Consider the following 19,854-nt stretch of genomic DNA (forward strand, 5'->3'; position numbering starts at 1 on the left):
AGCAGCAAAAGACTGCAGAGTGGCTGCTGTCTATAAAATGTTCAAGTGTTTTTACTTGTCCAGGTAAACAGGTGGTGATTCAGCGGCCTCTAGTAACCCCTGCAAAACTGCGCTCATATTTCTCCTTAGAACGTTGCCTGTTAAATTTCACTGAATGTTCGTAAAGTTTGCTTTAGCGATAGATTTTCTTTAAGCCATCCAGTATTTCCTGTAATCACAAACAGACTGAAACCTCAGTGACGAAATGTTGAAAAATGACCTTAATTTCACAGCACAGGTCATTCATTCAACCATGTGAGTGTCAACTCAGATGTGATAGTGCTGCTCTCCACATGTTTGGAGATGTCGTCTCTGTTTTGGGCTAAACATTGACTTTTTTCAATGGCTTTCGGCAAAAACCCTGCGGATCGAGAAAAATCACACATGACTTATGTTCATAAGCGCCTGGTGGCCCAAACGTTCAGAGGCTCCATTAGTCAACAGAAAGCTTCAGTCTGGAGTATGCGAGCGTGAGCATTAAATATGGATGATGAACTACGGGCCGGCTGAGCGTGAATAATTCATATGGAGAGGGACTACCCGACTGTACTGGAGTAAATACCCAGCATTACAAAGAAAGGTCTCATAAATAACAACGCACAGCAATGATTATGAATATGATCAGTGAGTGCGTCACCCAGCAGCATCAGTGAATGGGTTATAACCAGTCAAGAACTCAGCAGGGTGATTGTTCACTACTGCAAACAAAGTCTCCTGTTATCTTTAGCCAACAGACACAGTGCTGTCCGGAACAAAGCAGATCTCCATTGATAAGGCTGATATTGACTTCTTGTTGTGTGTGTGTGTGTTTAAGTGTAGCTGTGTGGAAGACACCCTCCACACAGCATCTATATCGTCACGTAAGCTTGACCACTCTCCATCTGTGCCTGAGTGTGACTGATGCGCTGCATTCCGGCTGCATCGGAACTCTTTTAATTAACGCACCAGCTGGTCTGAAATTACATTAGATACAGAATTCAAATGGGAGGCGGAGCAGAGTCACAGGCTGGTTACTGGTTTGAAGTAGCGTCGTGGTACTGGAGACCACTTTTTAAGGGTTTCGGTCTCGTCTCGGACTCTGAAGCATTTTCACTCCGTCTTGTCTCGGTCTCGGACTGGGCGGACTCGGGTTTTTGATCAAGACCAGCCAACACTCAGCCAACACTACAATGACAGATAACAACGGAAAAGAATCCAGCTGCTGCCGTTTTATGCGCCGTTTGTGACACCCAGAGTGACACACCCCTTATTCCTCGTTAAGATATTTTTTAATTTTATAGAGCCAAGTCGTTTTTTGAAAATGGTTCAAAATAGCTGTCAAAGCAGCAAAATGAAAATTATTAAAAGACACCTTGCTGAAAAGAGATGTTGCTGTTTGATTTCGAAGCGAACTTGAATTTAAAAAAAGATACTGGTCAGTTTTTTGTTGTTATTTTTCTTTGATATATAAAGTCTCAAACTGCAAATGTCTTCATCTTGTCTCAATCTCGATACTCTGTGGTCTTGATAATGTCTTGGTCTCGGTTGGTGCGGTCTTGACTGACGAGACTACCGAGGTACTAGTTAGTGGTAGTCAAGGTACTACCACTAGTTTCAGAACAACTAGTTTGCCTATCACAGAGTCCAGGCGAGAGTAGCTGGTCTGCTTGACCTCCAGGAATCCCTCAGATCATCAGCAATCTAAAGCGATACAAAGTGGATTTCTCTTATTTTAGCCTCACAATACTGAGAACACAATGTGTGCATACTTTCACAACATTGTGTTTAAAGGGGAACAAAGCAATTTGGCTGCCATCGAGACGTTCACAAATAACATCACAGCTGTCAAGGTTTGATGACGAACGGAGCCGCTTATTTTTGCTTAATGTCATGGTTCCAACCCCGTGCAACACTGGGCCCCACCTTGAGCAATCAAGCCCAAATGCTATTGCCAATCATCACAACACAAGTAGTGTCAGGACTGTGTGTGTGTATGTGTGGGGAGGGGGGGGTCGAGCTGGAAGTGTTGTTAGTAAAAGTGCTGAGCCGTCCAGGGGGTAAACGCTCATTACCTGTTAATTTACAACATTACTCATATTGCCTTACACACACTGGGCTGCTGTATAGGGTTACAGTGTCTCGGTATGGAAGACCACACATGCACCATGACCCCCTGAAAGCGCTCCGGCTGTGGCAGACGGGCCTTGTCAAAGACACAGCGGTTCGTCCGGCATTTTTTATTTCATTTTAATTTGCAAAGCCCAGCGCGAGCCGCCGGAGGGGCGTCTCTTGACGGCTCGCAGCGGCTGTGTTTTCTTTTATGCTCCGGTCATTAACACTCACGTCAAGCCCGTCGTCTCTCCCGCCTCAAAGCGGAGCCGGCCGCCGGGCCGTGCCAGTAGCCGTCAGTCACATTAGGAGCACAATGGGCTGATATAACTGCTAAAAAAGAGGCTCCTGAGGAACAGGAAAGAATCGAGTTCGGTAACATTCCATGGAGACAGGAGACACACTCGCACCGCGAGAAAACGTGTAATTAGTGTTGAGCAAGACGCCACCCGCTTCAACGCCCTCCAGCAAGCATGATGCAACAGCAGCAAAAAAGGAAAGAAAAAGAAGAATGCTGGTAATTTCTCATTAAAAAAAAGGTGGAAGTGATGATAGAAAATGAAATATGAATGGAAATAGAACCACCAGTCGCTGTTTTTGTCTGACTGTCTGACACTTTAGTACGTTAACGAGTAATAACAAAGACAATGACGCCTTTAAAAGGCAGCAACTCTAACAACTCTAAGCAAACAGTCAAATTTTACACACCGAATTGAAAACTCCCCTGCTTGGATGAACAGTTTTTAGTTCATCTGTTATGTCCCTGCCTTTTTTTCTACCTCCAGCATTCTCCCAGCACAGACAGCGCTCAGCGAAAAGGAATTTTGTTCCTCTGCTTCATGAGCCTAGAACGCACTTAACGACTGTGTGAAAACATTCAGGCTTGAACCCACTTCCCGTTTTAATGGGAATGGAACAGGTTCTTTGAAAGCTTGTTCCCCAGGTGGTGTAATATGCAATTAGATGGTAGTCTGTCTGATACAGGTCTTACAGTAAGTGACAATGTGTGTCTCAGCGTCCGTACCAACAAAAAACGAAATCAATTTGAGGCAAATCACACAAATATGTGTCACTTCCCAACTCGGAGACGCAGTGACAAACAACTTTGCCACCACAGCTTGCTAATAACTCGCTTTAATATATTGTCGTGTGCAGATGACAAAAGGGAAAAGGCCAGTGCATTGTGGGGAACATGAAGGGGGGGGGGGGGGGGGGGGGCAACAGGCGATAAAGAGAGGGAAGTTGCCCTTTAAACAGGAGCTCATTCTCCCATGTCCCCAGGGCAAGGAGTTCCCATGAAAGCCACATACCGGACAGAGTTATCACAGTACATCAAACACGTTGAACCCCGTCGCTGCTGTCTCTCACACTGCCCAGTCCCCTCCACACACACACACACACACACACACACACACACACACACACACACACACACACACACACACACACATACACATACACTGCCAGGCTGGGACGAACTCTATGTGCCCGCTCTTTCCCCTCGCCGCTCTCACTCTTCCCATTTTTGATTCTCTACATTTATATATGTATTTAAATACAGACAAAAGCACATTTAAAAAAAGGAGAGAAAAAAAAAAAGAAAAACCTGTTTCACGCCAAAAGCCCCCTGGAGCCTTTCAATGAAAGAATGCTGAAAGGAATTTCCTGACACCAGCTAAATGACCAAGCAATTGCCCGTGTGGGCAAAAAAAAAAAAAAGAAGTGGCAAACCAAAATTGGAGATAACGCAACAAAAGTCTGAAAGGACAACTCTGCCAGGTGGCAAAACCCACTCCAGGTTCGAGTCACAGCAGTTGTTAGTCTTTTTTAATTTTCCCTTCAGCACAGCAGTACAAGTTGAGCAAACTTCTTGTGCACTCTGCCTGCCCTCCAGGCTTCGCTGAGGCTCCTGCACAGGGACACACACACCTGCAGCTGCCTAATCAGTGGTGAAATGTGCAATGAAAATTATTTTGACACCTCGGCCTCACGACTGCCAAAGACTGCCTCATGACTTCTCTTCTCCCAAACAAAGGCCACGCATTGAATCTCTTGTGCTTCAAAAGCAAACACATGCATTTTTCTCCAAATCTCTGACTTTAAACAGATAAATACTTTTCTGCCGCCTCACATCCTAGAAACACACATCAATCCCCGGGAAACAAACCCCTGCTGTAAAATTAGGTGTGCAAACAAAAGAGGAGGCATGCATGGGATTGTGTGTGTGCGTGCGTGCGTGCGTGCGTGCGTGCGTGCGGTGTGTGTGCGCGCCCATGTTGTTTTTGCAACCGAGGGGTACGTGCGTATAAAAAGAGTGAATTAATAGTGGTGAGGGGGACAGGACAGGATTGTAGTGGAGGGGAGCGGGCAGGCAGGCAGACAAGGGAAGGAGAGATGGAGCGAGGGGGCCGGCTAGCAGGAGGGGTGGGAAAAATGTGTGTGTGAAAGAGTACAAGAGAGAGATAAAGGGAGGGGGGCACACAGACAAAAAGGGGGCTGTGGGGGATTTTGCCTGATAAAATATGTGCCAATGTTTGTGTGAATGAAAGCAGTGACTATAGCTAAATTTTTGTGCCAGAGCAAAGGCAGCAACCATTGGGGGAGGAGGGGAGAGTTTTCCTTTGCATTAGTAAGAACCTCACTGGGACATCTTGGCGTGTGTGTATATAAAACTATAAAACAGAATCTTGATTTAAATAAATTCCATTGGTCAGTGTGTCCACTATCAGTCTGAAACAATAGGCTGGCAGCCCGGAATCGAGGTGGATGTTCAAAAATAAGCTCATTTTAGATTGAGTGGATGAAAATCCATTGGTTCACTCTTGCGGAGACACGGTTAGCTATCAGACTTGTTACTAGAGTTCTACCAACCTGTATAATAATCTCAATCAGGCTTTGTTATCGTTTCGCCGCTAACGTGACAATCTGTGAGCTTAGCTTCACTCAGTTATGCTGGTTTGCTGTACAAATTCAAGCTAAATTTAAACAAACAGCATTTGACCCGGTCAACCACTTTCAAAGCACTATTATTCGATTTAATTAATTTGAACGTTAAATGAATTAAAGCAACAATAGCCATTGAACCAATCATTTGCCAGTTCTGATTGTTGCACAATTAAAATGATTTCCCCCCCTCTTTCTGTTCTGCTGCTTTTCTATTACAATTTTCGCAAAATAAAAGTGATATTTCTAAAATTTAGAACAAAGTACAATTGTGATTTGCAGGTGTTTCCATTGAATGGTGTGAAGTGCATAAGCCGTAGTTCTTGTAAAATCTCGTCCTGTGAGATCCCATTTTGAGGTATAAAACAATTTGTGATAAAGCTGCATTTCGATGTTGTTTGCTGTCAAGAATGGTTGGTATATTTTTCTATTTGACTAATGCTGCTAAAAATATAATATAAATATGAAAAATATATTCCCTGTCCTCCTTCGTCCAAACATAATGCGCCATTTTCACTTGAAGTGAACTGGTCACGTGACTTCATGCGTCACGTCCGGTGACGCGTATATGTGAAAAAGTGTTTCCATGACACTTTTGTGATATACCTCGGTTTTTGCAATTCTAGGGGTAATGGAAATGCAGCTATAGTCACATTAGACACACAAAGTGTGGGCAAAGAAATTTGGGGATAGAAAAAATAAACTGGGCTAAATGAATGGCAGCGGCTACTCTGAAGACCAGTTTAACGTCTGAACTTCACAGCTCAGCTGTTAACCCCATTGGCAGGTAAATCCAACAGGCGTGTTTGAGATGTAAGGTCGATGGTGACAGGCATCACTGCTGTCACAAAAGGCACATCACTGGAAGATGCAGTCTCCCACTAACGGGAGACTGACCTATCCTTGCAGCTGTGGCACTGCAAACCAGAAGCCGGGCAGGTTTTTAGGCAGGCTGATTGAAGAGATTTAACCAATTAAACACAGTTAAAACACAACATACAATATGTATGTATGACATCTCAACCGTTTAGGAGGAGAGTAGACTTATAACCAAGCCAAATTCTTTTAAAATTCATCGGAACACTAAAATAACCCAAGCGCACACAGTGAATTATTAGTGGTATCTGTGCCATATAAAGTGATGTTATTCTTAGCTACACCTGCTTTGACTCTGACCCTTCCTCCTCCTCCCTCTCCACTGCGTTGGCAAAGGTAGGTTCCACACATGATGATGCTTCCTCCCCAGAACTTCAAACTCGGCGGCAGGACTTGGAAATTCGATGAAAAAATATCAAATACAGACCACCAGAGTCAAACACACAACAGTTGTTCTCTTCCCATTAGGGAAACTCAAGGCCGAGGAAAAAAAACAACGGGCACTTTTGTCCAATCCAGGTCAAGCATGGGAGAGCTGAGTGTAGGTAGGACACACACAGCACTGTTCACTGACAGAGTGAGAGAGAGACACTGACAATAAGTGTTATCCAACCCCCCCATTTTGTCGGCTTTCATTCCCCTTTATCAGCTCGTGCCAAATGATTCCCCTAATCCAGGTGAGGGGAAAGACTCTGTAATCACCCAATAAAACAATTGGGATTACAAGTCAGTAAAGTAGCTTACCTCTCCTGCAGCTCATATCATAGTCTATGCGCTGCTCCTTTTTTTTTATTTATTATTCCTGCAAACTTTGCACTGACAGACAATGGATTACGGAGAGATGAGCACAGTCAGAACAGCTCAGCAGCCGTCAAGTATTTCAGTGTTAGGGGAATCTCAGCAAATCTTGGGAATTCAACAAACAAGGCTCTGTTCAATTCTCTGTGAAATATCAGTGCAGCAGTTGAGGACTTAATGTTTTGAGTTTAAAAAAAAAAAGGGGGGGCAGATAAGGGGGGATGTCAAGCAGGAGGTGGTAACTGCGCTTGACAGGTTGAGGTGTGCGCACTGGCCTGGAGCAAAACAAACCCCCTTCCAAAATAAAGCACAATTAATGCACGTTATTTATAGGCTACAGCATACACTGCTGGGGCACCGTGATGCCTAGATGTGCAGAGGGGCATGAAATCCAGCTATTGGCTGGCTGGAAGCTCAGCTGACTTAAGAAACTGCCATGCAAACGGTGACTGGCGCCTGGAACAATCGGCGAACGGGGGAATGGAGCACTGAGACTCGGACGTTCCGACACCACAGATCCACACCGACACACACCTCCTGGCCTTTAATGCTACACGCGCACACGCACGCACAGAGAGAGAGAGAGAGAGAGAGAGAGAGAGAGAGAGAGAGAGAGAGAGAGAGAGAGAGAGAGAGAGAGAGAGATATCAAACGACGGCTTTGACACTTGCTCTCGGGCAATAGTGGTTATTTCGTAAAACAAAAGACCGAGAGATGTGGGAAATGCCTAATAAGCAGTATTTCAGTGCTTGGATAGTCTGAACGTAACAGTGGGGAAAAAACGGTGGTGATTCAAATATACGTCTGAAATGTCATTGTAATTTAAAAGAAACAAACATTACTCACCCAAATGTAGCATCGTAGCACGTAGGTCCAGCTGTACATTAATATATAAATATATGTGCGACGGGCTTCTTATGGAAGATAGCTAGCTTACTCACTATTTACTCGATTATTTAATATGTCTCTAGTTTTGTACAAACATTACACGAGATGTACACGGTGCTTTACAAAAAAAATATTACACCGACTGAAAAATAAATGTTTTAAAAAATTGTTTTTTTTAAAAAAAAAGAAGAAGAAAACTAGGATTCCGTTTAAATTTCCACCCTTCCGATAGATTTTCTTCGTTCGTCGCTTTCGGTGTTGCTGAATATCCACACCGGAGTCGTCGAGCCCGTCTGTCCGTGCGAGACACAGACGCCGAGCACTCGCCGTCCGCGTTCGGTTCCAGACGATGTTCGCCGTCGCTTTCCGCCCGGTTCTCCCACTGTCGGCTCGCTTTGGCGGCTCCGAGATGCGCGAGCAGCCATTCACGTGAGGGCGAAATTTTATGTGGAACTTATGTACATAATTTACAACGCACGACACCGACGGCCTTCTGCAGGTTCTCGCGTGTGAGCGTGTGTGCGCGCGCGCGCGTCGTTGTGCCACTTGCCGCGGGGGTTCGTCGTTATCCCACGGACGAACGCAGAAGCGCTGGTAGTTCCGCCAGTCAGCCGCTAGGGGGCGGTGGTGCTCTGATGTCGACGGCTGGACCGTATGTGTCCGATGCTGCATTCAATGCCCCTCGTAAAGTCTTGCGACGTGAAACAACGTGCCGAACCACCGCGCACATCCAAGCTCGTTTTTATCTACGAAGAATACGCAAACGTACTTTGATGTTTTTAATTCGGTTTATTGCGTTGCCCATTTCAATAGGTTTGACCACAGCTTTGAAGGTTCCTACATTAAACATTGCGTTACGTTGCGTGTTTATTCGCTACATTTTTTTTTTTTTAATATGGACGTCAGAATCTGTGACAAAATGTCCTAATTTACTCAAAGTATGGAAATAATCCATATATTTTTTAATTTATTTATTTCAAAAGATGTGGCTTAAGTAATTTCATCACGTAACTCCTTGTCCCACCTGAAACATAGTGGAGCAGAAGGCTTGAGCACAATGAACCGAGTCACCTCTTTGAGTCTATTATTTTTGGCGCCTTCTAGTGGATTTATTGACGTACAGCATTTGACTCCAGATGAACGGGGAAAGACGCGAGAACATTTGTAGGTTTCTTTTATTCTTTTATTAAACGTTGACAAGGTACAAAGATATTCTCATTATATTAAAAAAAAAAAAAAAAAAAAAAAAAACGTATTTATAGAATAAATGAAACAGTTCAGACAGAGAATCTAAATAAAGTTTAGTTTCTTAACACAAATATTAAACAAAAGAATTACTTTGTGCATTTCCCGGAAGTGGCTTCAAAATTTTATGTTGACATTAAATAAAGACAAAACACAACACAGTCCTATGTTTGTATTGAAACCTTAAACAAAGAGCACTTTAGATGGTTGCTGACCTGAAACAGCATTAAAATCATGAGTGGCCTCAAGGATCGAGGCCAAAATAACCAACTGAAATGTCAACGTGTAGCTAGCAACAGCAATCCAACATTCTACAGAAAAGACGGTTAAACCAAGGCAGTTTTACCAAAAATATATAAATATAAAAAGAATGAAAATATATTAACTATTAAAACCAGCTAGAAATGTGTTTTTCCAACCTCTGTTGTGATTCAATTTGCCGATGAAGATCATGTTCCCAATCACTTCTGGCTGAAACGACTCAAGTGTGCGTTTTGTCTTCAAATTTGTTTCCTATGCTGACGTGGACTGCAGAGTTCAAAGTTTCTTGGGGTAAAAGAGAGTTAAATATATGTTTTGCCCGCAGCCGTATCTTCCAGGTATTCAATGCTTCGCGATCTTGTTTTTCAAGTATCCAAACAGCCTGTTGAGAAGTGTTATGCATTTATGCAATGAATTTGGAAGACCATCAACTGTTCAACGTCACCGGTCACAGTGACTCTTTGGTTACTACATATTTATTAACTACACAAACACACATTCAGTTTTTGAACACAAATATCTTCAACGGAAGTCCCAGCAAAAATAAATCAACTTGTGCTGTGGTTTTAATTATATAAATGTCTTTCAACCACTTTTTCCTTCACTACTGAGGTGTTAAGTCAACGCAAGAAAATGTACAAAAAAACGTATTCAGTCAACTTAAAAATGTTTTGTATTCAATTATATCTCAGTATTAGAGCAATAGTTGGTGTTTGGTTTAAAGTTAGATAATTATTCCGTTCATGGCTGCAGCCTACACAAGGACAACAGGAGTGTGGGACGGCTTCAGTCATTGGTAAGTTCCCTGGTTTCCTTACAGTCATGGGTCTCCAAAGGTGGCCCTGTACTCTACCTGAGAGGTCAGTAGCCACAGTTATTCTTGCAGTGGTGCCCGCAAAGGAATACAGCCGTCCATTTCCAGAGACTCGGGCCAGCCTTCATACTTGTTGCTGCTTTTGCTGTTTTTCATTCGCTGCATGGAACAACATAGAGAGTAATTTAACGTGCGCATGGAAGGAACCGTGAATACTCTATTGGGAGACTTCTAAAATTCTGACAAGTACAACTTCACCAGTCACAATGGATCCGAGAAAACAGGATATTCAGTAACTTTGTGTCAAAAAACACTGTATTTCTATTTTGCTAGGACTGATGCTTTGTTATGCTTTCAATATGTTTGGAATGGAAAAAAACAGCATGTTTAGCAGTGAGTCATTCTCACAGAGATGGTCAATGACTTTTGAATAATCACACATCATAAATGTATCCGTCTGCAACTTTGCACACAGGAGATTCCCAGAAATGAAGTGGTGGACAGCTGAACGTACCTGCTCAAAAGGGCTCTTATTCTCGATGCCTTTGGCTCCAACAAACACCCAGCTGTCTCTGAAAGCCAGCTCCTTTGCCACTGTGCTCCCGAGCTCTTCAAACAGTTTCCGAGCCTCGTCATTCATTCTGCAACAAGGAACAATGACATCTAATGCAACTCAAGGTTGGTTGTTGGCGGCTGTTTATCAGAGATTTACAACTTTAGCGGATGCAGGCAGTCATTCTTTCAAATGGACATTATTTTTATATTATGGCTGTGTTAATGTGTTATATTTCAATTAGGGGAAGCACAAAAAAAAACTGTTTCATCAATATGTTCACTTTTTGAAAAGTTTCTATCATGTTAATTCTGGAGGTGTATTGTGCTGTTACTGTGTTGTAGAAGTTCAGGCCATCAGCTCTGAAGTTCATTTTACTTTAGAAAAGTTAAGTGCTGAAACGAACATCATGGAATCTTACTTTGTAGCTGGATCATCAAAGGAAGCCACAAAAACGAGTGTCCCTTCATGGAGTGGCCGGAGAAATTTCAGCAATTCAGAAACATCTGTGGAGGAACATCTGATGAGGTTTGGACTGTTTGTGGTTCTTATATAGTCTATGCAGGTTATGCAAAGACAATTACAAAAACAAAATGACACGACTGCCCACCTCCTGCCCACATATCAAAGGTCTTTATATCCAGCAGCTGGCCCGTCACACCTGGGTGAAGGTGAAAACAACAATACATCAATAGGTCAAAGGACCATTAATGGGCTCATTCGTTCAGTCCGGAAGATATCTGGGCGATACTGACCATTGACTAGTGCTATGTTCAGACCTCGCCCGACGTTGTTCTTCACACTGCTCAACAACCTGTGGGGTCAAACAGACAAAAAAACAACAACAATGAAATGCCAGCTCACCCAGCATTCCAGGGGCCGGCGTCACAAATCAGGTTTTCTGGAAACGCAGCGTTTGTCAAGTGGGAACTCTGGGTTTTCCATTTCACGTAAAAAGTTCAGTCAAGGCCAAGAAACAGGAGTAACTTTAGCCCATTAAACAAAGAGAGCCTGTCGCTACAGTAGCAGATGCTGTGAAAGTGACCTGGCCAACGGCAGATTTTATTCAACGAACCTCACATTTCTTTCCATCGTCAATTTATTAAAACACTGCCACTCCCCCAATCAGTGTCTTACACAACATGCACTGTTGGTGAGTGTTGCCCTTTGTCGGAATAAAATTAAGCTGGTTTTGGGGGAGGACAAGCTCTGGCCTTTCGTGGCAACGGCTTGTCCTAGACAAAAAGGTTGCATCCTTTGTTACTTCACATATTCAACATTGAAATTGCTCAGAGATGGTACCTGCTTAGTAACGACTACTTCATTGAACGTTGCTGTTTTTATTGCAAGTCAAAAATGCAATTGAATCTTTTCTTGACTGCAAAAAATGCATGACAAGTTGACTTTGAGCGTGTTTTGATGTTGTTAATACATTTGAGGCTGTTTCAAAAATCTATTTTTTTGCCTTAATACAGAAATTTAGTTTCATGTTCAGTATGTTTTGTAATCGTATTCACTTATGTGTGTGCCTAATTAAATATTAAGCAACTTCTTGGGTAGAGCATTTACTCATCAGTAATTTTTTTAGTGGGCGTAAGTACAAGGTAACTGTCAGCTCTTGTTGACAGTGGCATGACATTCACTGCATGAATGTGTGTTTTTTTTTAGTCAGAGTACACGTTTGTAAGTCGAAGTGAACAATTTTGTTTGTTAAACCTCCTCAGTGAAATAAGCTTCAGGAGAATACCTGTTTGCCATGCAAATGCACACTGATGAACTGGATAAAACAAATTCCAGGGAGAACAACACAGCGATAAGGAACTAAGGCTAAAACTTAACAAAAAAGGACAGTGAAAGATACTTGCATTTGGTTCTCCTGGCAGACATGGGAATCGGGTTATGACAGCAGTAAGAAAGGTGAATCAGAAAAAAAAAAGGGAACATGAGGCAGCAGAGGAGATACACACAAGAATTGACAAGACTCTGAATCTCACATCTTGTCCTCGAGGCAGATTTTGGGTCCAATTACATTGGCAGAACCAGACACCAGACGAAAAGCCAAGTGTTTCGGAGGGCAGGGCGCCGAAAGTCCACATTTATACTTTCGGGGTCGCATTTCTGCAAGGACATAAGTCAATGTAAATACAGTGGATCAGGGAGCAACTTTACCAGGATCCTTCCTCATCCTTCAGAACATTTCATCACACAGCATGCAGAACATACCAGGGGTCGGTTCCACATTTGCACCTAAACAAAGAAATAAAACAAATTAGAAAGGTCTCAGAAAATTATTTTTTATAAACAAACTGTCCACAAACACAGTGTGTTTAAAAGTCTGAAACATAAATCAGCAAAACAATCAATCGTCATGCTCTTATTGCTTAACAGTGCAGTTAAAAGCTGAATAAATAAATCAATACCAATTGAAGAAAAGTACTTTTTTCTCTCTCTGTAAAGTCTCATTTTCTCACCAGTGAAGAAACTTTTCAAAGATGATCCGCCCTCTCCTCCAAATAGTGTATTTGCAAGTAGCCAGGTGAGACCCACCAGCAGCAGGAGGACCCCTGTTTTCAGTGGTCCTGTCAAGAGAGATTGGGCAAATTAGTTCTGGCGGAAGACAGATTGGAGGACAGAGACCCGATAAATTAATCAATAAATAACCAACCTGTTAGCCTCATGATTTAAAACTGCATTGGCCTGTATGGAAACATAACAGGGAGACGCTTTGTAATCGATGTCATCAAGAGAAGAGACATTTGAAGGACAACATGAACAAAACATGACGGATACTGCCTCAAGCAACAAACCCTACCTTCCGTTGCAGGAGCCAAGTGTGTTTTTCCCCCTTTGACAAAACGCGCTGACTAATTTGATCTTAAATTCGAGGTATGACCCCTGCTAACTGGGACTTCTGGCTATTTCTTACGCGCTTTCTTCATCATATTGTGCGTCAAATGTCATTGTTAGATCATCATTCACTCGATGTTCCGCCAAAGTCTGGGTAGTCGGCTTCTCCAAAGGATAGGTGTCTTCCGGATGTCCGCGAACACCAAACAACAGCGTCTGCGCGTGAAGGCTCACGTGACCAAAGTTATTTTGGGGGAAAAAAAACAAAAAAAACATAACTTTTAAAATGCTCGAGAAGATTTTGAATTAATTTATGGAGCATGAAAGCCTACCCAACGTCATAAAACGACAACAAACTTCATTTTACCCGATCTTGCGGTGAAGCAAACTTTAGTTGCGCATGCGCAGAGTGCCGCCATCTTGGAAACACTAAAATAGTGAGAGGCACCCAATTGCAGACAAAATTGCGGACATGGGCGCCGCCATTACTCCAGTCCCGTAACTCAACGCCGGAAGTTAGTTGATTTTTTTTAAATGTGTTTTTTAATAATTGCGCAAAACAGTACAAACAAAAACAAACAAAAAAACCCAATAGCAACAAAAATTATTGCGGACATGGGCTCCGCCATAACTTCTACCGTAACTCAAGACCTTAACTCAACGCCGGAAGTTTTATAGTAGCCTACAAATTTACTTTTAAATTACTTTTAATTTAACTTCGCTGAGTAGATGTCTATAATTTGATTTTCTCTTATATTGAACCTGATTTTACCCTTTATTTAATTTTTTTTTTATTAAAACCCTTTTTCTTACATTTGAGAACGATGTCCAACAGTATATTAAAACTATTTGAAAATAATAGTAACATAAAATCTATCAAGACCCTGAATCTATTTGCCTTCTACAATTATTTTTATAGTGCAAACCGTGAAAATAATTTTATGTATGCATCCTGGCGATAGTTTTTGTTGCTATTGTTTTTGTTGTTGTTTTTTGTTTGTACTGTTTTGCGCAATTATTAAAAAATACATTTGAAATGTAAAAAAAAAACTAACTTTCGGCGTTGAGTTCCGGTGTAGGTGTTGAGTTAGGGGGTTGGAGTAATGGCGGCGCCCGTGTCCGCCATTTTGTCTGCATTTGGGTACTCTTGAAAATAGTAGTGAAAAATCATCGCATAATTCAATAACACATGTATTAATCGGAGATTTAGTATAAAAATATTATCTTTTATTCTATCATAGAGGTCTGGGTTAAAATATGTTAAATTACACTAACATTTGTCCACGGAAATCACGAATTTAGAAAATAATTTTACAGTCCAGCGTCTGTGATTTCATGTAATGTTTAGCACTACAACGCACAATAGTTATTAGTTATATCGTTATTATTTTGCCATTCCAGATCTCAAACGCTGCTGTAAACATTTCAAACTAAATTTGACCAACTAGAGCTACCGTACTTTGCGTATGCGCACAACGCATCGTATCCGTGCTCTCCAATGCGCTGCGGTCGACGCTGGTAGGAAGGAATTGCTGTCAGGCAGCGATCATCGGCAGCCTGAAGATCAAGATGGCTACCCGCAGCGCTGTGCTATCGATGTCCAAAATCATAAACCCTTTCTGGGGTGGACGTCTCGGGAACACGGCAAAAGTAAGAAAAGACACATTGTGCCTGGCAAGTTCTTAACTGACGGTCTTACCCAGGCCCTATATTATTATATTGTTACATTCCAGGGCACAAGGTCATATGGTTTATGCCAGACAGTATAAAGTGACAAGCCACTAGGCTTCATCCGTAGCATACAGTGGTGTAGTCGATATGTTTTTAATTTCCTTCACGGATTGCGGCAAAATCCTTTCTGAAACAATCTCTGTTTGGTTCCAGGTTTTTGGGACAACGCTGACAAGTCACAGGAATAAGTCATCGGTTTCTGTAAGTCCCCTCACATCCCCCCCCCCCCCCCCCCTATACCACTAGTGGTATAGTGCATCAATACATTTGATTTCTTCTGCTAATGCAGCGCTCCAAACGACCAGTGCTGACAAAGTGGAATCACTGCTTTTCATTCTATTCTTACTTTTATCAGTTTAGTGACGTAACCAAATTCTTCAAATGTCTTCTCATAATCTTTTGCACAGTTAAATTGCACAAATTATGATGTCCTCGTTACTGCTCAAATTATGCTGCAATCTTTTGTGGCCATCGTTCCCTTACAGTCTCTTGTCTTCTGTTTGTTTATGGTGCTGTCCATCTCCAACATCAGGGAGGAAACATTGTAAGTTCTTTTAAATTTTGATTGGTTTTTCTAACACTTAACCAATGTTGCTGGCAAAAAGAAATTGATTGTATCACATCCATAAAAGATTCAATGAAATGTATTAGTTCAAAATGTGTCCTGTTTAAACTGTTTACCAGATCTTACGTTACTACTGCTCTGTTATGTTTGCGCCTACATTGCTTACAATAAAACAACTGTTTTGTTGAGCTTTACAACTGATCAAGGAATTCTCTGCACAATCTCATGCTACAGCCTCCTCCCGCAAAGTATGGAGGCAGACACACTGTGACGCTCATACCTGGCGATGGGATCGGTCCTGAGCTGCTCAATCACGTCCGAGAGGTTTTCAGGTTGGACGGAATGACCAAAAAAAAAAACCAAAAAAACCTTGACGAGATGTCGACGGCATTAACGTGACAGATGGTTCCTGATGTCGTTTGCCCGTCTGTTTGGCAGGTTCAGCTGTGTCCCTGTGGACTTCGAGGTGGTGCACGTCAACTCCGCGCTGGAGACTGACGACGACATGAACAACGCCATCATGGCCATCCGCCGCAACGGAGTCGCCCTCAAAGGCAAGAGGAGCCGTCTTGTCCGTGTCACAAACACAAAAGCAATGTGTTGAAATTCACCAACTAGAAATGTGGCTTTGTAAGAAGACTGAGACACTTCAGCTGTATGTGACCCTTTGACCTCCCCTGATAGGTAACATAGAAACCAAACACACCATGGCACCTTCTGTCAAGTCCAGGAATAACGTCCTCCGGTAAAAGAACCAACAAAATCTTAAATGTCACAGATTGAGCTTGTCTTCTGTGGCTATCACCAAGTTGACCAATTGTTGTTGTTGTTTTTTTTTTCCCTCTTGACTCCTTGCATATAAATAGCACCAGCTTGGACCTTTTCGCTAACGTGATGCACTGCCAGTCGCTCCCAGGAGTCCAGACTCGTCATAAAAACATTGATATCATGATCATCAGGGAGAACACGGAGGGGGAGTACAGCAGTCTGGAGCACGAGGTCTGACCCCACACAAACACAGTGCTGCCTATAAATAGAAGGCCATTTAGAACTAAAAACATAGGTTTCCAGCTTCTCTTATCTGCTGGGATTCTAACCAGTGATCCTGACTAAATCATTTTTATTTTAGTTTATGTCTTCACCCAAAAAAATAATAGTATAAATCAAGCATCATCATACCGGTACATCCCAAATGCTGGGAGCATGAGTTGCAGTGTCAAAAATGGCCAGATGGTGGCACCATAGTTCTCAGAACCTTGCATTTCAGCTCACGCGGAACCTGAAAAGTAGAGCAAGCAAAACAAATCAAGGATGTACTTGTGCGCTCTTTTGATTGAATGAAAACATTGTTGAAGGGCATTTGGGGAAAATGTGAAAACCTCCGTGAATGCCATTGGTTCAGCTCTTCGTGTGTAATTGTTTTCACGGGACTGAAATCAATGTGTAATTGGGGTTAATCAGCGATACACAGTTGAATCACTGAATGAATCATCTAGCAGAGTAAACATCTGATTTTTATTTTTCTAATTGAATGTGTGTTGCCGCCCATTAAAGTCACTGCTGCACAGCAAATAACACAGCTGACTTTGATCTTTTTTTGAAGCTCTCATTAGTCCATCTCCTTCCTGCCTCTGCTTCCAGAGTGTCTCTGGAGTCGTGGAGAGTCTCAAGATCATCACCCGGAACAATTCCCTCAGGATCGCCGACTACGCCTTCCGACTGGCCCGGGAGAAAGGCCGCCGCCGGGTCACCGCCGTCCACAAGGCCAACATCATGTGAGCTGCTCTGACGCACATGTGAATTTGCGGTAGTCGGCTCCCCCGCTTTTGCATAAGGTCGACGGTTTGCTTATTGTGTGTCCTGTACGACGCTGGGAATGTTAACCGCTTCCTCTCGGGAACCCCGACAGGAAGCTGGGCGACGGCCTGTTCCTGCAGTGTTGCCGAGAAGTGGCGTCCGGCTACCCGGACATCACGTTTGACAGCATGATCGTGGACAACACAACCATGCAGGTGGGCAAACGCGTTTAGCGCTGACACGTACGTCTTCAGTCATCCGCACGCTAACACGGCTGCCTCCCGTCTCTGTGGTGCCCAGCTGGTGTCCAAGCCGCAGCAGTTTGACGTGATGGTGATGCCCAACCTGTACGGCAACGTGGTGAGCAACGTGTGTGCGGGCCTGGTGGGAGGGCCCGGCCTCGTTCCCGGTGCCAATTACGGCCATGCGTACGCCGTCTTTGAAACTGTGAGTGGTTAACAGACAACGTAAAACATGAGCCGTGCATGCGTGTGTCTTAACGCATCATCATCCTTGATTCTTGACTGGTATATTTCAGGCTACAAGAAACACCGGGAAGAGCATCGCAGACAAGAACATCGCCAACCCCACGGCCATGCTGTTGGCAAGCTGTCTGATGCTGGACCACCTCAAGTAAGCTTTTTTCACACACACCCTTCAATGTTAATTGGTGGGTGCACAAAAAACTAAAATAACTTTAAAAGTATTAAAAAAAAAGAAAGAAAGAAAAAGAAACATTTAACCCGCACAGTTCGTAATGCATGTGAATTTGCGAATTCAAATTCAATTCTCGCTTGTACCATAAACCAAGCCAATGACAGCGCACGGCTCACATCACATGCTGGAACAGAATACATTGAGGTTTACAGAATCCGAAATAGATCTAAGTCACAAATACGCATTTGTTGCCGTTGCGCTACGTTGTGGCGAAGATTTGGTGTTGGGCGATGAAAGTGTCCGATCGTTCAAATGAAGAAGGCAGTTGTGTGTCAGATAAAAAGGGCTTTTAAAGTTGTGGTTTTCCAAAGGCTCTTTGTCGGGCGAAACGAGATATCGCACAAAGCTGTTTCACGCCTACATGAGCTCAAACGAGACGTGCTCATTTCTCAAGTACATCTCATCAGATTACATCTGTTGCGACGGCGGCGGCGGCAAACACACGTTATAGTGTTGCGTTGGCAATAAAAGTATTCCCACTCTCTTTCCTTCCAGGCTCAACGACTACGCAAACCTGATCCGAAACGCAGTCCTCACCACCATGAATGAGACCAGGGTAAGTGAGCGCCCCTCCGCCTCTGCTGCAGGCTGCTCTATTTACCTGTTGGATTGTCACAAAACCTATTGAAGTTGCCGGCGAGACCCTCGCTGGCAGGTCTAACGCGCTCCCTAGATGACCGGACAATACGCTGACACAGAAGCAACGTGGTTTCCTCTTTTTTTTTTTTGTATTCCACACGGCCTTTGAAGAGCAAAAGTGATTTCATGCCCGATTTGACCGCTTATTTTCGCCCCTTATTTGATTAGTTTTCTTTTTCTTGCAGTTGCACACAGCTGATATTGGCGGCCAAGGCACCACTTTGGAGGTGGTCCAGTCCATCATGAGGATCATCCAGAGTAAAGGACAACTGACAGCCGAACTGTAAACACACCGCAGGCTGACGAGTGCGAGCACCTGCTGTCTGCACAGGTGTGCAGGGAAAGAGAGAAAGAGAGAGATGGAGAGGTTCCCATGTGCATGTCTGTTTCCCAACGGTTCTTTATTTTGACGGTTCCAATATGCAGAACTTATTGACCAATATGCTGTAAATGCCTTTTTCCCACAACTGCCTTTTTGGTTGTTTTTTTTGTTTTTTTTTTCCTATACAGGAGAACGGTTTACTTGCGATACAATTCCAGCATCACTCCATGTTCCTTTTCACAATTTGACTGTATCTATAATAATTGTAAATGGAAATGTTTAGAAGCATGGCAGTCACCAGAAGGAAAGCGCCAGACGTGCACAAATATGGTTACATGTATGTTGCGAAAAATTCCAACAGAAGTGACGCCTTTGCCAAGTGCATTTACAGCAGATCAAATGTAACATGACGTCTCGTTGCCAATGTTATTTACCGTTTCATCAGACTGCAACATCATGCCAATGCTGTCAAAGCTTCACTGTTACACCACAATAAACGTTATGTGCATGTGTCGATCACAAAATACATCCGTTGTACATGTTGTCTTAAAAGAGGTTGCGGTTGAAAAAAGCTGCTATTGGGAGACGGTTTTGCCTTGTGCGGGTGGTAAAATGCGTTGTAGCACGTAAATGAAATATTATCAATAAAGGTCTAATCTACCTGAAAGCAAATGTATGGACTACTTTGTGCCGGTCATTCTTCAAAATAGAAGTCATAGTTATTAACAGCT

General features: G+C 43.0%; 3 protein-coding genes across 6 annotated transcripts in view; 1 reads left to right on the forward strand and 2 right to left on the reverse strand.

Moving 5' to 3' along the window:
- The window catches only part of wnk3 (WNK lysine deficient protein kinase 3), a 36,229-nt gene extending 27,904 nt beyond the window's left edge, over positions 1-8,325 (reverse strand). For 3 of the 4 annotated variants that reach the window (XM_076026322.1, XM_076026323.1, XM_076026320.1), the window contains exon 1: positions 7,591-8,325. The gene's annotated coding sequence lies outside the window, so the exon portion shown is untranslated. Of the gene's footprint in view, positions 1-2,361; positions 2,489-7,590 lie in introns of those variants that run through there. The other variant, XM_076026321.1, reaches the window with a different exon arrangement.
- A 464-nt stretch (positions 8,326-8,789) lies between these two features.
- Positions 8,790-13,650, reverse strand: fam3a (FAM3 metabolism regulating signaling molecule A). The gene is made up of 10 exons (XM_076026336.1): positions 13,318-13,650; positions 13,171-13,202; positions 12,977-13,084; positions 12,729-12,752; positions 12,500-12,623; positions 11,261-11,319; positions 11,116-11,166; positions 10,927-11,011; positions 10,467-10,593; positions 8,790-10,111 (listed from the first exon to the last, which is right to left on the reverse strand). The coding sequence occupies exons 2-10, from the start codon at positions 13,181-13,183 to the stop codon at positions 10,013-10,015; spliced, it is 690 nt and encodes a 229-aa protein (XP_075882451.1). The 5' UTR covers positions 13,184-13,202; positions 13,318-13,650; the 3' UTR covers positions 8,790-10,012.
- A 1,201-nt stretch (positions 13,651-14,851) lies between these two features.
- On the forward strand, positions 14,852-19,795 carry idh3g (isocitrate dehydrogenase (NAD(+)) 3 non-catalytic subunit gamma). Its single transcript, XM_076026343.1, has 13 exons — positions 14,852-15,002; positions 15,237-15,284; positions 15,616-15,627; positions 15,883-15,980; positions 16,087-16,202; positions 16,333-16,393; positions 16,515-16,647; positions 17,290-17,423; positions 17,558-17,660; positions 17,746-17,892; positions 17,984-18,078; positions 18,658-18,718; positions 18,987-19,795. Exons 1-13 carry the CDS (start codon positions 14,922-14,924, stop codon positions 19,086-19,088), a joined length of 1,191 nt encoding a protein of 396 aa, XP_075882458.1. The 5' UTR covers positions 14,852-14,921; the 3' UTR covers positions 19,089-19,795.
- Positions 19,796-19,854: the final 59 nt, after the last annotated feature.

Source organism: Nelusetta ayraudi, unplaced genomic scaffold, assembly GCF_046127955.1.
Source record: "Nelusetta ayraudi isolate G7.1 ecotype Tasmania unplaced genomic scaffold, CSIRO-AGI_Nayr_v1 ptg000019l, whole genome shotgun sequence".
NCBI lineage: Eukaryota > Metazoa > Chordata > Actinopteri > Tetraodontiformes > Monacanthidae > Nelusetta > Nelusetta ayraudi.

Bases quoted from the DNA above. Each gene is read 5' to 3' on its own strand.
- idh3g (XM_076026343.1), top strand. From the start codon at position 14,922: ATGGCTACCCGCAGCGCTGTGCTATCGATGTCCAAAATCATAAACCCT. The intron at 16,203-16,332 runs GCAAGAGGAGCC...CTCCCCTGATAG, and splicing joins CAACGGAGTCGCCCTCAAAG to GTAACATAGAAACCAAACAC. The intron at 17,424-17,557 runs GTGAGCTGCTCT...GAACCCCGACAG, and splicing joins GTCCACAAGGCCAACATCAT to GAAGCTGGGCGACGGCCTGT.
- fam3a (XM_076026336.1), bottom strand. The intron at 12,753-12,976 runs GTGAGAAAATGA...TTCTTTGTTTAG, and splicing joins TTTGAAAAGTTTCTTCACTG to GTGCAAATGTGGAACCGACC. The intron at 11,167-11,260 runs GTCAGTATCGCC...ACCTTCACCCAG, and splicing joins GAACATAGCACTAGTCAATG to GTGTGACGGGCCAGCTGCTG.